Source organism: Hyla sarda, chromosome 2 (genome assembly GCF_029499605.1).
Source record: "Hyla sarda isolate aHylSar1 chromosome 2, aHylSar1.hap1, whole genome shotgun sequence".
Classification (NCBI taxonomy): domain Eukaryota; kingdom Metazoa; phylum Chordata; class Amphibia; order Anura; family Hylidae; genus Hyla; species Hyla sarda.
The window spans coordinates 199,159,533-199,176,459 of NC_079190.1; the positions used below are offsets into that span (position 1 = coordinate 199,159,533).

General features: G+C 42.4%; 1 protein-coding gene across 1 annotated transcript in view; it reads left to right on the forward strand.

Moving 5' to 3' along the window:
• Window positions 1–16,927, forward strand: part of MRPS9 (mitochondrial ribosomal protein S9) — a 131,431-nt gene that overhangs the window by 69,108 nt on the left and 45,396 nt on the right. The window contains exon 2 of the mRNA XM_056556105.1: window positions 460–663. Coding sequence (XP_056412080.1) covers window positions 460–663 — 204 coding nt within the window. The remainder of the gene's footprint in view (window positions 1–459; window positions 664–16,927) is intronic.

Sequence of the window (16,927 nt, forward strand, 5' to 3'; positions counted from 1 at the left end):
CTTCGGATCCCGACCACGCGATCGAAAGAGCGCGATGTCACGACTCCACCCCCGGGGCCCCCCCCCTTCCCATAGGCTTGCATTGACGTGACGTCATACGGGGGCGGAGCCGTGATCGACAGTAATCAGACCCGGAGCGAACATGCTCCGGGGACTGATTTTAACGGGGTGCGGCGTGCAAGATCACGGGGTTCCCCAGCGGCGGGACCTCCGCGATCAGGCATCTTATCCCCTATCCTTTGGATAGGAGATAAGATGTCTAAGCGCCGGAGTACCCCTTTAAAGTTTATCATGGTGTGTATGATGTTGCTACTTTGTGTTGGTGGTCCATAGCAATCACTACAGAGCTGAACCTGACATTACAGGACACCTTCCATGTTCTATGTATTGTACATGTCATTTTATTTTCGTTTCGTGATTATTTGACTAAATAGTTTTTCTCCCCTTTTTTCATCCCAGCTCGCCCCTCTTATTTTGGCACAGAGGACACGACTAATACATACCAGTTCCACAGTACAGAGGAAAAATGTTGCAGCCTCGGGACCTGAAAAGTACACAGAGGCTTTTATTAAAAAACAGATTGAAGAGTTCAACATTGGAAAGAGACATTTAGCCAACATGATGGGAGAGGATCCAGAGACGTTTACCCAAGAGAATATTGATGTAAGTAGAGCGGCTCTGTTGGAGAAGTAATTTAGTGCGGAGCTTCATATTGAAAACTCTTTAACTCAGCTGTAACTGTCCCAACTCCCTGTGAATTTTAATCAAACTGTCGGAATAATGCTGGGCACATTTCTGTACAAAGCCGGGGTGTGTGTTCTGCTGTCTTGTGTAGGAATTGTCTGATCAAATAAGACACCGCAGCGCTTTCATAGTTCTGCGCTGGCTTCCTTGTGTTGCTGCTGCTGCTGCGGAGGGGTCATGTAGACAAGCTCTGGAGACTTCTGTTGTGCTTTCCATTATGCTGTAATTCCACAATTTATCAAGGAAATCCTTCATTTCAAAGAATTGCTGTATGTTCACAGCTGTAAGCGAGGTTTACCTGTGCCGGAATAGTTACCATGAGAACACCAATAATGAGATAGTTTGACATCTAGTCCATTCATCAATGTCACAGGAAAACTCTAGTGGATGTAGAGACGCTCACTGCCTGCAAGTTGTTCACCCAAGGCATTATAGTAGTAGTTACAATTTATAAAAGTCAATAGTTAAGTCTGCTTTGTGAGTGATATTTTCTTCGAGGTTTTTGGCTTTGAGTAAAGCTTATTTATTGGACCGCATTGTGGCACTGTGGTTAGCACTGCTGCCTTACAGCACAGGCATCCAAGTGACTAGCTTCTTTTTAGTAATGGTAATAATGTCATATATATTTCTGGATACAAAATTCTAGTCTCACTCTTTACATTTGGATACATCTCAATCTATAGCATAGCAGAGTTTCTCATTTGGGACATCTCACTCTGGTGTGACAATGTATTATCTCTGGAATTGGATGCACAAACACTACTGACCCATAGTGTTTAACTCAGTGTTCACAATCCAGGGGGCCTCCTACAACTCCCAGCATGTTCGGACAACCTTTGACTGTCTGGGCATGCTGAAAGTTGTGGTTTTGCAACACCTGGTTTTGAAACACTGGGTTAAACACTTTGGCACCAGGGCATAAATGTTTGTCCTCGAGCATTAAAGGGGTTCTCCACTGCTTTAACCTTCTTTGGCCAGTTAGATAGTACTGTGGCTATATGTCATTAACGCTTTCTTTCCTGTTGCTAACGCTACTATATGTGTTTTTTTTTTTACCTTTTTTAACAGACCCGGAAGCTGGTTAATTCCTTTGTTTGCTGGCTTGCCTCGACCACTTATTTTTTTCCCCCGTCGCCATCTTGCCATCGATACGTGACCCTGCAGGGTGTTGTGTGGGAGGCCGGCCTGCCCCTCGCTCTGTTCGTGCCCGCCTCCCGCGCTAATGAATATTCTGCCGTCATAACACCTGCAGTAAAACAGATATGAAAAATTAGGATCACATGCGGCGCGAACATCTGCAAGAGAGAGCCCATAGCAAACCTTCGGGAGCTGTCCAGCACTCAGGGACTCCCCTCTGGCAAGGTTAGTGTTAACAATCGCCCAGCGCGTCAGGCCTGAGGCTGACATCACAATGGCACATGCGCAGATGACCCTCACGATCGAGGACGAACTGCGCATGCGCCAATCACCGGAGCCGATTCGCCGCAAGCAGCCCAAACAGCATTCAGCTTAGAAGAAGCTGAAAGTAAGGAGGTGCGCGCTTATGACGGAAGAATATTCATTAGCGCAGGAGGCGGGCACGAACAGAGCGAGGGGCAGGCCGGCCTCCCACACAACACCCTGCAGGGTCACGTATCGATGGCAAGATGGCGGCGGGAGAAAAAAATAAAGTGGTCAAGGCAAGCCAGCAAACTAAGGAATTAACCAGCTTCCGGGTCTGTTAAAAAAAAAGATAAAAAATAAAATAAAACCCTACATATAGTTGAGTTAGCAACAGGAAAGAAAGCGTTAATGACATATAGCCACAGTACTAACTAACTGGCCAAAGAAGGTTAAAGCAGTGGAGAACCCCTTTAAATGGTTATAAAGTAAGCACAGGAGCTGCTCTCGGTTTAATATGGTATTGGTAACTATCTACTACTATTGGTAGCTGGACATTAACCACTTATGACGGACAGCTATGATCCCGCAGCTCACTGTCATTAACCCTATATGCCGTGATCAATGTCAATCACGGTGTCAGAAGTTTCAAGTGATCGTGGGAGTCTGATGAGCTATAATGGCGGCAAAGGGCCCCCTTTCCTTATGCCGGATCGCAGATGCAGTGCTGCAGCCTAGCTATACGTGGTATAAGGAATGATGTTTAGACAAATATATAGGTTGGCGAGAGGGAAAGGATGGGCTATGGGTTTAGTTTCCCAGACTACCTCTTTAAATATTAAGTTTAGCCATTTGAGGATAAATTATTGCAAAAATACTGTATCTGCAGCTAAAACAAGATCCACTCATTTAAATAGGGCTGTTCCAGCCGCAAACCCTTGGATTTCTGCAAACACCATTCAGATAAAATTTCTGCAACAAATTTCCTACTTACGTAACTATAACCATTTATATTCCTGCAAAAGAAAGCTAAACATCAACTCAATCTGCTTATCTTCATATATACATTCTTAGCAGGAAAACAGATACTTTCAGAATCAGTAGAGGTTATGTGTTGAGTATTTGTATTATGGGAATGTACACATACATTTCAGTACATGTACTCAAAACAGTATACGCTCTGTCATGTGATTTTAATTAGATCTGCTTTGGTTTATATTACTGCTATATGAATCTATAATAAATATTTATAGTGTGTGTGTATATATTAGGGCTGCAACGATTAATCAATATTATTGATAAAAATCAATAACTGGATTCGTTTGTTAAGCAAAAGACGAGTTACAAATGTTAAAACGCCGGTGTTCTAACATTTGTAACTCATTTTTTGGGTCAGCACTACAATTCTTCCTGGCCAGGTCCCAGTGTGGGAATGTGAAGTTAAGGTGCTGTGATGTCATATTCCTCGCCGGGAGCTCTTATTGGTCAATTTGTGCTGACCAATCAGAGTTCCCAGCGGGGAATATGACATCACCACACAGTAACTTCATATTCCCTGCTGGGAGCTGGCCAGACGGGGCGAAGCGCAGTGCCGCTCTCTCCTCCACACGATGTACGGAGGTGCAGGCACCATCAGTTATGGCATAATGCCATCTTGGAGAAGATCCTTTTCTTTACTTTACTGGTCCCGCATGATAGACATACAGGGCTTTATTCTGGCAGCGGGTTAGGGCGGGGAGGAGGCAGCCCCCCCGACTGTTCTCCGGCAGATCACGACACCAGGAATATAACTTAAACTGCAGGCAAAGTAAGGAAAAGGACCTTCTCTTGGATTGCATTATGACCTACCTTATGGTGTGTGTACCTCATATGGAGGTTACAGTTTCGCTTTAAATGCTAAGTCAGTGTTTCCCCAACCAGGGTGCCTCCAGCTGTTGCAAAACTACAACACCCAGCAAAAGGCTGTCCGGGAATGCTGGGAGTTGTAGTTTTGCAACAGCTGGAGGCACCCTGGTTGGGAAACACTGTGCTAAGTAATAATGGGGGAAACAAAACCTTGTTCACTTGGTTTTATATGCCTACTGTACAAGTAAAAACCTTTTATTTTTTTGGTCCTTTTGCTGGTTTTCCCTGATTTTAATCAATTTAATTTATCAACAACAAATCGATTAAGCAATTAATCTCATGTTGCAGCCCTTATATACAGATTATATATATATATATATATATATATATATATGTGTGTGTATAGTATCATAGAAAAGTGCATATCTTCATACAGAAGCAATTGTTTGCCACATGCCAGTGCATCATTCTAACAACTGCAATGCAAGCAGATTGATAAATAATGCTGCCAAGTTCCCTTCAATTGCTTTTTAATTGTTATCTCATCTCTCGCTCGGAAACCTGCATGTTCTCCTCCTGCTAGGAGAGCGGATTCTGCAGGAAATTTCTCTAATTGATTTGCTGTGTCCATTCTATTTGCCGTATCATTTTTCACAATATTTCATAATTTGTGCTCATTTCTAATGAACAGAGTCATTAGAAGAGGCATGACTAAGTACAACTGACAGCTAACATTAGGTGCCAGATGCAGTTTCTAATGCTACGTACAAGTGAAGAGAACAGTTTAAATAAATTAGCACCTGTACATTAGTCTCACTTGCTGGTAATTTATAAGCGAATCAGTAGAGATGACATTTAGGTAAGTCATTGATCACGGTAACAGCTGCCTACCCACTGCCCAGCTGGGAGGGCTAATGAATAGAGATAGCAGGCCTGACCTAGCACTTTTCCCAGACCATGAAGCTCTGCTCAATGCTTTCTATTCTGCATTATAAGCTCTTTTCCTTGCAGCAATGCGTTCTCTGTAGGTGCTGCTTAGTTTATAGCGGGTGCCTCACACCAGAGTGGGCCCCTTGCTGTCCATCAGTTTATCTTACAGTTGGGGGAATTTAAAAAAGCTGTCTATTTCTCGCATCAATATAGACCAACCTACAGAGGGTTAGACTGGTCTATTGTGCGCTTAAAGGGGTACTCCGCCCCTGGCATCTTATCCCCTATACAAAGGATAGGGGATAAGATGTCAGGTCGCCGCAGTCCCGCTGCTGGGGAGCCCTGGAATCGCCGCTGCGGCACTCCACCCCTTGTGACATCACGGCAGGGGGTGTGACGACCGCCACGCCCCCTCCCATAGACTTGTATTGATGGGGGCGGACCGTGACGTCACGAGGGGCGAAGCCGTGACGTAACGATGCTCCGGCCCCTGTATTGCCCGTCATTACGTGCAGAGCGAACCCAGCAGCGGGACCCCGGCGATCTGACATCTTATCCCCTATCCTTTGGATAGGGGATAAGATGTCTAGGTGCAGAGTACCCCTTTAATTTATCAAAAGTTGAACAGCTCTTGTTAAATTCTGTGCACGGACGTCGGGATCTACGGTTTAGACTATATTTAAACCTGCTCCAGCATGGTCTGACATTTCAGCGGACTATTGATAAATCAATGAATTTTTCCATCTAGACTAGAATGCATCATGTTCTAAAAAATCCTCTAAAGCAAAAGTCGCGAAAAAGTCTCACGTATTTAGACTGCGACTTTCTGTGCCACAATTTTAGATGGGAAAAGCCAGTCTAAATCCTTTGATAAATCTTCCCCAGTATGTCCATTCCTGACTTGGCGCACTAAGTGTAGTATAGTGTATTAGCAGCTCTGACTTTATAAAACTTCTTCCATGCTGCACATATGTATGTCCTTGCACAGGGACCGCCACTTGCTTTTAGGACAGTGTTTCCCAACCAGGGTACCTCCAACTGTTGTTAAACTACAACTCCCAGCATTTCCAGACAGCCGAAGGCTTTGTAGAGGAGCCCCAAAGCTTCACCCTAGGACCTGATTGGGCTTCTGGCCTGGCCTAAGACTAAATCAAACTGCAGAATCTAAAGCAGTGTTTCCCAACCTGCGTGCCTGCAGCTTTTGCAAAACTACTACTCCCGGCATGCCCGGACAGCCAACGATCTACACTGCTCTAGGATGATGCATCCTCTGCACTAGCAGTCTTTAGGTCTTCTCTCTTAAAGGGGTACTCCCATGGAAAACATTTTTTTTTTTATTATTGATTTTTTTTTTTTTTTTATTCAACTGGTGCAAGAAAGTTAAACAGATTTGTAAATTACTTCTATTAAAAAATCTTAATTCTTCCAGTACTTTTTAGGGGCTGTATACCACAAAGGAAATACTTTTCTTTTTGGATTGCTCTTCTGTCACGACCACAGTGCTCTCTGCTGACCTCTGCTGTCCATTTTAGGAATTGTCCAGAGCAGCATATGTTTTTTCCCCAAAAGTCTTTAGTTTTGGAGACCCTTATTAAACTCTGTAATACTTTAAAGGGGTACTCTGATGAAAAAACAATAAAATAAATAAAATCAACTAGAATGTTAAACAGATCTGTAAGTTACTTATATTTAAAAATCTTAATCCTTCCAGTATTTATCAGCAACTGTATGCTCCAGAAGTTCTTTTATTTATAATTTATTTTCTGTCTGACCACACTGCTCTCTGCTGACACCTCTGTCTGTCTCAGGAACTGTCCAAAGTAGGAACAAATCCCCATAGCAAACCTCTCCTGCTTTTGACAGTTTCTGTGGTCAGACGGAAAATAAATTTAAAAAGAAAATAACTTCCTGTGGAGCATACAGAAGATGATAAAATGATTTAATAGAAGTAATTTACAAATCTAACAAATAGTAGTCAGAGAGGAGTGGGTGGGCATGCAAACATCTAATCTGTGTTCCCGGGTGTGGCTGGATAAGGTGCTGGACATACACATGTAACAGTCCTGATAAAATCGCAATAGAAGAAGGAAATGATGTCCGCACTCACCATGCCGTAGAAAATTGGGTATGCTTTATTAGCGTCTTCAGAGTTCCATAGGAAGCAATATCAAAATACACCCGGGTGCAGGGAGGGGGAGCTGCTCCTGGCAAGGAGACTGGGAGCGGCTGTCAGGAACAACAGCACCGTTTCGCGTTATCCACGCTTCTTCCGGTTCCTCTAGCCTCCTTGCTGTCCGATCGCCGAATGACTGCTCAGTGCCTGAGATCCAGGCATGAGCAGTCAAGCGGCAGAATCGTTGATCACTGGTTTCCTATGAGAAACCAGTGATCAATGATAAAGATCAGTGTGTGCAGTGTTATAGGTCCCTATGGGACCTATAACACTGCAAAAAAAAGTGAAAAAAAATAAGTGAATAAAGATCATTTAACCCCTCCCCTATTAAAACTTTGAATCACCCCCCTTTTCCCATAAAAAAAAACACAGTGTAAATAAAAATAAACATATATGGTATCACCGCGTGCGGAAATGTCCGAATTATAAAAATTCATTATTAATTAAACCGCTCGGTCAATGGCGTGCGCGCAAAAAAATTCCAAAGTCCAAAATAGTGCATTTTTGGTCACTTTTTATATCATTTAAAAATGAATAAAAAGCGATCAATAAGTCCTATCAATGCAAAAAATGGTAGCGTTAAAAACTTCAGATCACGGCGCAAAAAATGAGCCCTCATTCCGCCCCAAACACGGAAAAATAAAAGTTATAGGGGTCAGAAATTACAATTTTAAATGTTTTAATTTTCCTGCATGTAGTTATGATTTTTTCCAGAAGTAATACAAAATCACACCTATATAAGTAGGGTATCATTTTAATCGTATGGACCTACAGAATAAAGATAAGGTGTCATTTTTACCGAAGAATGTACTACGTAGAAACGGAAGCCCCCAAAACTTACAAAATGGCGTTTTTTTTTTCAATTTTGTCGCACAATGATTTTTTTTTCCATTTCACCATAGATTTTTGGGCACATTGACTGACGTCATTACAAAGTAGAATTGTTGGCGCAAAAAATAAGCCATCATATGAATTTTTAGGTGCAAAATTGGGAGTTATGATTTTTTAAAGGCAAGGAGCAATAAACGAAAATGCAAAAACGGTAAAAACCCCCGGTCCTTAAGGGGTCAAAGGGGATCTCCGGTGGAAAACTTTTTTCTTTTTCTTTTAAATCAACTGGTGGCAGAAAGTTAAACAGATTTGTAAATTACTTCTATTAAATAATTATTATTAATTTCAATAATTATTAGCGGCTGAATACTACAGAGGAAATTCTTTTCTTTTTGGAACACAGAGCTCTCTGCTGACATCATGACCACAGAGCTCTCTGCTGACATCATGACCACAGTGCTCTCTGCTGACATCTCTGTCCATTTTAAGAACTGTCCAGAGTAGGAGAAAATCCCCATAGCAAACATATGCTGCTCTGGACAGTTCCTAAAATGAAATAAAAAAGAGAACATGGATGTGCTCCGTAGTGTGACACCAAGGGATAAAATAGGTAACGCACTGTATGAATTGCTCTTACCAAAGGAGGTTGTACTACGTCCAAGTACAACCATGGATAAAGGTGCAATACAGGGCGGTCTCTGCAGCTACTCCATGCCGATAAAATCCAAATAAAACCAATTTCTCCAAGCAACAGGGCGAGATGAACAAAAGCGCTGAGACCAGGTACTAGGATGAAAAGATTTATTTCCGACAATGCAACGCAGCGTTTTGCGGTGACCCGCTTCCTCAGGCATGCCTGAGGATGCCTAAGGAAGCGGGTCACTGCGAAACGCTGTGTTGCATTGTGGGAATTAAATCTTTTCACCCTAGTACCTGGTCTCGGCGCTCTTGTTCATCTCGCCCTGTTGCTTGGAGAAATTGGTTTTATTTAGTTCCTAAAATGGACAGAGATGTCAGCAGAGAGCACTGTGGTCATGATGTCAGCAGAGAGCACTGTGTTCCAAAAAGAAAAGAATTTCCTCTGTAGTATTCAGCAGCTAATAAGTACTGGAAGGATTAAGATTTTTTAATAGAAGTAATTTACAAATCTTTTTAACTTTCTGGCACCAGTTGATTTGAAAAAAAAAAAAAGTTTTCCACCAGAGTACCCCTTTAATGCATTGTATGAACAAATTCTCTTTGACTTTAATGTAACATTTGATCCATGCATTATGTTACACTGCAAATTTTTGGTAAGATTTGTTTTCTTATGATCACCCAATGAGGTGTTGTGATCATTGTGAAAAAGTGTGTGTGGCAGGGTCCTGAGCACGGATATTGTATAATGGCAAGAGTCCCTGTGTGTCCGCTGTATTATATGCAGCACCACATAATAGAATTCTGCTTCAAGTGTGAACGCAACCCTTAAGGACCACATAACTCCTCATATATTGTACAGATTCATGGGGGGCTATTATATATAATGGGCGCTGGGCAAACGCGTCCTTTTTTAGAGAGTGTACACCTGATGTTTAACCCCTTAAGGACTCAGGGTTTTTCCGTTTTTGCACTTTCGTTTTTTCCTCCTTACCTTTTAAAAATCATAACCCTTTCAATTTTCCACCTAAAAATCCATATTATGGCTTATTTTTTGCGTCGCCAATTCTACTTTGCAGTGGCATTAGTCATTTTACCCAAAAATGCACGGCGAAACGGAAAAAAAAATCATTGTGTGACAAAATCGAAAAAAAACGCCATTTTATAACTTTTGGGGGCTTCCGTTTCTACGCAGTGCATATTTCGGTAAAAATTACACCTTATCATTATTCTGTAGGTCCATACGGTTAAAATGATACCCTACTTATATAGGTTGATTTTGTCGCACTTCTGGAAAAAATCATAACTACATGCAGGAAAATGTATACGTTTAAAAATGTCATCTTCTGACCCCTATAACTTTTTTATTTTTCCATGTACAGGGCGGTATGAGGACTCATTTTTTGCACCATGATCTGAAGTTTTTATTGGTATGTTTTTTGTTTTGATCGGACTTTTTGATCACTTTTTATTCATTTTTTTAATGGTATAAAAAGTGACCAAAATACGCTTTTTGGGACTTTGGAATTTTTTTGCGCGTACGCCATTGACCGTGCGGTTTAATTAATGATATATTTTTATAGTTCGGACATTTACGCACGTGGCGATACCACATATGTTTATTTTTATTTTTTTTTACACTGTTTTATTTTTTTTATGGGAAAAGGGGGGTGATTCAAACTTTTATTAGGGAAGGGGTTAAATGACCTTTATTAACACTTTTTTTCACTTTTTTTTGGGCAGTGTTATAGGTCCCATAGGGACCTATAACACTGCACACACTGATCTCTCATCCTGATCACAGGCGTGTATTAACACGCCTGTGATCAGCATTATCGGCGCTTGACTGCTCCTGCCTGGATCTCAGGCACTGAGCAGTCATTCGTCGATCGGACACCGAGGAGGCAGGTAAGGGCCCTCCCGGTGTCCGGTCAGCTGTTCGGGACGCCGCAATTTCACCGCGGCGGTCCCGAACAGCCCGACTGAGCAGCCGGGTCACTTTCAGTTTCACTTTAGAAGCGGCGGTCAGCTTTGACCGCCGCTTCTAAAGGGTCAATACCGCACATCGCCGCGATCGGCGATGTGTGGTATTAGCCGCGGGTCCCGGCCGTTGGTGAGCGCCGGGACCGACGCGATATGATGCAGCTTCATATCGCGGGATCCGGCGCAGGACGTAAATATACGTCCTGCGTCGTTAAGGGGTTAAAGGGGTACTCCCGTGGAAAACTTTTTTTTTAAATCAACTGGTGCCAGAAAGTTAAACTGATTTTTAAATTACTTGTATTAAAAAATCGTAATCCTTCCGGTCCTTTTTAGGGGCTGTATACTACAGAGGAAATGCTTTTCTTTTTGGATTTCTCTGATGTCATGGACACAGTGCTCTCTGCTGACTTAAAAAAAATACCGTGATACACGTTTTTGCTCATACCGCCCAGCCCTAGTATACAGCTCCTAAAATGTACTGGAAGGGTAAAGATTTTTTTATAGAAGTAATTTACAAATCTGTTTTACTTTCTGGCACCAGTTGATTTAAAAAGAAAAAAAGTTTTCCACTGGAGTACACCTTTAATTTACCTGTAATGTGTGCTAGTATCCTGTGGATGCATATACATGTCCAAGGACATTAGAACCATGGTGGAAGAGCATGTGGCTGCTATAGGTCCCTTTAAAGAGATAGAGGGGGCCTCATCATGGTAAGGCTGGGTTCACACTACGTTTTGTTCCATACGGGAGCGCATACGGCAGGGGGGAGCTAAAAGCTCGCGCTCCCGTATGTTACCGTATGCGCTCCCGTATGTAATTCATTTCAATGAGCCGACCGGAGTGAAACGTTCGGTCCGGTCGGCTCATTTTTGCGCCGTATGCGCTTTTACAACCGGACCTAAAACCGTGGTTGACCACAGTTTTCGGTCCGGTTGTAAAAGCGCATACGGCGCAAAAATGAGCCGACCGGACCGAACGTTTCACTCCGGTCGGCTCATTGAAGTGAATGACATACGGGAGCGCATACGTCGCGAGGTTTTAGCTCCCTCCTGCCGTATGCGCTCCCGTATGGGACAAAACATAGTGTGAACCCAGTCTGTTCATTTCTCTATTGGTAAGAAACTGTGCCGAACTCTTCTCCAGGGAACAGCATTGTCAGCAGATTAACTGAGGATGATACTGAGCAATGGGTCATAGAGAGCAAAAGAAAAAAACACCTGACCTTTCTGTCCTGGGGGGAATTTCATGCTATAATAGGAAGCCCATTTCAGTATTTGCTATGGGGCCCCCTTTTTTCTAAGTACGCCACTGTACATGACTGGCGGTAACATCCTGTGGCACTGCTTTTGAAATGGGCACTCTATGGAGTGAATGCAATCAAATAGTGTAGCATACCCATGGTAAGAAGGCTGTGGTGGGTAATTTGAAGCAGCGTGCTACCTTCTGCAGTCTATGGTAGGATGCTATAAGCCTAACACCCCACTTATTAACATAAATATATGTATTTTGTCTAGGTTTTATGAAGCCTGTTTATGTTCACATATTTGGTTCATTCATGCATACCATAGGTGCCTTGTTTGCACCCATTATACTGCCATTATAAAAACAAGTGTAATAAACTTTCATTAGACTTATGTTTTTTGGTCTTCTCTATTAGATATGTCATGAAGGCTAAATAAATGGGTTCAACTGCTGGGACCCCTGCCATTCATGAGAAAAGAGGTGGCCATGCATGTGCTTTCACTCTCCTTCATAGTCTGAAAGAAAACTCTTCTTTTCCTCTAACACCCTCACTGTCAGGAGTCGGAGCAGACCATTTAATGGATATGCCATAAAAGTAATTAATCAGAAACCCCCTTTAAGATGATATTACATAACCGAGTCTTACAAATGTAAAGTTTGTTAAAACAAGGCTTAAAATGTTCAGTGCATAAAGCTTTATACATTACAATCTCATTAAATTCCAACTGTACGAGGTAAAAACATAATGAAAATGCATTCAGTCTGTTCCTGCAAAACAAGAGAAATCTGAGGCATAAGGTTATGTTTTATTCATGGCACTAGTCTTACTCAGCTGGAACACATAAGGGCAGGGGAAGAGGAGGAGGAGGAGGTTTTTAGACAGCTTTGGTCTTGGTAAGGGTGGTAATGCCATTTAGTTCTCCTTTAGTGGGCATGTGCACAGATTGGAGCTCATTTTCACTACAGTGACCATTCTTATTATTTAGTCACAACGTAGGTTGTACCAGTCATTTTATTATAACATGACTGGCATGTCATTTACAGATATTTCTGAGCCATGAATGGTTAATGTTTTTACATTGTCTCCAGCTTTATAATTGACTTTATTGTCCACATATGCAGGATCTGGTATTTTGTATAGTCCCACAGTTGCCTCATTTTGCTGTTTTTAATTATTTCTTAGTTTTTGCTGTGTGTACTATAAGAAGATAATCTCTTATGGAAATAGGCATCAGGCTGATGTTGACTGATCCGAGGGGTCGTTTTATCCTAATAAATCTAGTAATACATGGGGCAATTAAAGAATTTAGTATATTTTTTTCAGTATATATTATCTTTAACTTTTCTATATATCCATACTTTGCAGTTTATTTTTACTATGTGCAGTATATACAAAAATATTCTCTTGGTAGCCACCAGTTATTGCTGCTGATGGATCCAGTTGTGGCTTAGGCTAGGTTCAGACTGAGGGATTTCTGAGTGTAATTCCACATCGAAAGTACACTCGAAAATTCTGGTGCAGCAGAGTCCTATTTCTTTCAATGGGATTCCGCTAAACAGTGCACACTATGGAATTTCAGTCATCGTTGTCCGCCATCAGAATCTCTGGTTGGAATTATTCTGGCCGAAGATTCCTTACTTTAAACACAACCATAAGGTTAGATTTCCACACAGGTTTTTTTCTGGTGTTTTTTTGCCACTGCAGTTTTTGAGCCAAAGCAAGACAATCGTAGGTTGCAAAACATGGTAGGTTTCTGAAGTAATGACCGATTTAGTATCTGCAGCCAGTCTGGAGGTTGGATTCTTAAAGGGGTATTGCGCCACTAGACATCTTATCCCCTATCCAAAGGATAGGGGATAAGATGTCAGATTGCCGGTGTCCCGCTGCTGGGGACCCCGGGGATTGCTCCTGCAGCACCCCGCTATCATTACTGCGCATAGCGAGATCGCTCTGCACGTAATGACGGGCAATACAGGGGCCGGAGCATCGTTACGTCACGGCTCCGCCCCTCGCGACGTCACAGCCCGCCCCCGTCAATACAAGTCTATGGGAAGGGGGCGTGGCGGTCGTCACGCCCCCTGCCATAGACTTGCATTAAGGGGACGGGGCCGTGATGTCATGAGGGGCGGAGCCATGACGTCACGCTGCTCCGGCCCCTGTATCGCCCGTCATTACGCACAGAGCGAATTCGCTCTGTGCAGTAATGATGTCGGGGTGCCGCACCGGCGATCCCCGGGGTCCCCAGCAGCGGGACCGCGGCGATCTAACATCTTATCCCCTATCCTTTGGATAGGGGATAAGATCCCAGGGGCGGAGTACCCCTTTAAAGGGATACTCCACTGTTCAGCATTTGGAACAAACTATTCCAAACGCTGGAGTCGGCGCTGGAAGCTTGTGAAGTCATAACCCCGCCCCCTCATGCCGTCACGCCCAACCCCCTCGATGCAAGTCTATGGGAGGAGGCGTAGACTTGAATTGAGGGGGTGGGGTGTGATGTAATGAGGGGCGGGGCTATGATGTCATGAGCTCCCAGCATTTGGAACAGTTTGTTCCAAATGCTTAACAGTGGAGTACCTCTTTAAAACTTAACATGGGTATGGTTGGTTGTCTAGAAAAGTTTTCCCCAAAAAACTTTTCAACTTTTAAAACTTTATGCTTCACTCGCCAAAGCGTACGGAGCTTGAGGTAAAGTAGGTGCGCAAGGTGCAATGCCGGATTTATCACAATTTACGCTACACAGGTAGCATGAATTGTAGTTAAAAGTTACCCAAGCTCAGAGCTAGCACAGCTTTCAGAAGCACAGCACACAGGCTGCTTTACTGCATGATTTACTTATTTGCCTCTTAATAAATCAGGGAAATGGAAAGCAGCATGCTTTCACATGAAGACCGGGTGTTTCTTTATGTGGATTGCGGCGCACGTTCCACACCAAAATCTGTGTAAACTCTGGCATCAGTCAGCAACTTACGCTTGTAAATGTGGTTTTCACTACTCACTGGACCATGGAGCAATAGAAGGAGGTGACCAGGTCTGAATCAGTCATGTTTTCTTTCACATCATGTGGGTTAAATATCATCATTACTTTATAGTTCAGGTCGTTACAGTTCAGGTGTTTTTTATTTTTATTATTATAATTTTAATTTTTTTCATGCAATCCTCTGATCATATAATAGATTTAATTGTGTAAATTTGGATCAATTACAAGTGCAGTCCGTATATTGTACAAAACCTAAGGACTGAGTGGCTTTTCAAGATTTCTGCTATTTCTTTTGTGCGTTGCCATTTAATCTTGCTTGTGACTGGCAGGATAAAGGCTAAATATAAAGCCAATGTAAAACAGGTGTTTTCTAGGAAGATCTTGAGTTGTGACTCTTTAGTAGAACCTTATTTAATCAGTAGGCTGGTTGGGGAGAGTCTTTAAACCTTGATTAAGAAAAGACATGCTAAGTAATAGATTAATGCAGCACAGATGCCTCCGGTGAGCCAGCTCCGCTTCCCAGAGTCCATTTACCGAAGGCTCCAGAGGAAGATTCTAATGGATAAAAGAATTACTGGAAGCTGAACAAAATGAACTTTTCTTTAGCTCAATAGCTTTCAATAAAATAGAAGTTACAGGTCGCACATTCCTAGTTAACAGATGCATTTTATTTTTTAACCTCTGGGAATTTTTGACACAAGCAGTGAGCTGGTTTGTTGCCAAGAACACATCAAAGTCCCTTTATCTGTGGGATTTAAGCATCTGGACAGGAAACCATTCAGAATTTTATGCCTAAACAGTATTTTTTACTGGCTTTTTTGTTGCTCTGACCAAAGTGATAATACCTTTATAGAATGTTACATCTCTACATGCCAAATATACGTTTTCGCACTGAACTATAAAGAATGATCTATTAAACAATAACCTTTTTAAGTAAAAATATCTGGAATGTATATAGACCACTGAATGGAACTGGGCAAATGTCCCTTTCTACTCCCATTTTCACTAGTAGGGTAAAGTGCATTCAAAGGAAGTAGGGAGCTCTCAATATTAACACTATGATGTCCAGAATGAATGTGGGGGACGAGCAGAGTCTTAGGAGCTGCCAATAACTGCTGAGCATGGAGTAATGTCCGAAAAAGGGGGTATCATTTTGGCAGTTTCTGCTGTCCACCCAAGTAACATGCAATTGTATCTGTTGCCTTTGGTGCCAAGGCTCTATATTGTGCAGACCACAAACAACAATGGTGCAAAGTTGTTTTTTATTTGTCATATACATCCATTCCCGATCACGGTGCATATCGCTGGGCACCCGCCGCAGCTGCGCTCTGATCCTGACAGTTAACCCCTTCAGTGCTTCAGTCAATGTGACCGCAGCACTGATCACCAGTGACAAAGGGAGGAAGCTCCCTCTGTTCTCCAATGAGACCCCGCAATGTGATTGCGGGGTCTCATTGGTAGCCATGGCAACCAGGGACCTCCGAACGGCCCCTGGTTACCTGGCTATGGAAGCCGATCAGGCTATGCCAGAGGCAAAGCCTGATCTTCTATGTGTATCAGTAAAACGCTGAGAGTTGTCAGTGTTACACTGATAAGGATAATACACTGCAGTACTGATCTGTATTGCAGTGTATTCTAAGTGTCGTGTCCCCTATTGGGACAGTAAAAAAAAAAAAAAAGGTAAATAAAGTAAAAAAAATATATAAAAATACACTAAACTATTAATAAAAAATGAATTTAAATTATAAATAAATAAACAAACATACATTCACAATTTCCCTTTCCCTCCCCCAAAAATGTATATACACACACTTGGTATTGCGTCCGTAACAACCCAAGCAATAAGACTATCACATTATCAAACCAGCACTATGAACGCCATAAAAAATTAAAAACCTTGCCAAATTTATGGCTTTTTATCAATGCTGCCTCTTGTCAGGCCCAAGGCCTGATTATTAAAATCCTATATGTGTATTATAATTGTAACTGTGTAATGTCTTATCCAAGACATGGGTGAGAGGTCATTCAGACTGTGTTTTGTGTATTGCATTTTATTGGGGGGGGGTCTGGCTGTTTGTTTACATCTCCTTTGAAGTCAAAGGCTTTTTTGAAGTCATGCACTCTGGTCCCATCATATAATCAAACAGAGGCCAGGAAGAGAGAAGACCCCCTGGTGGGGATCAGA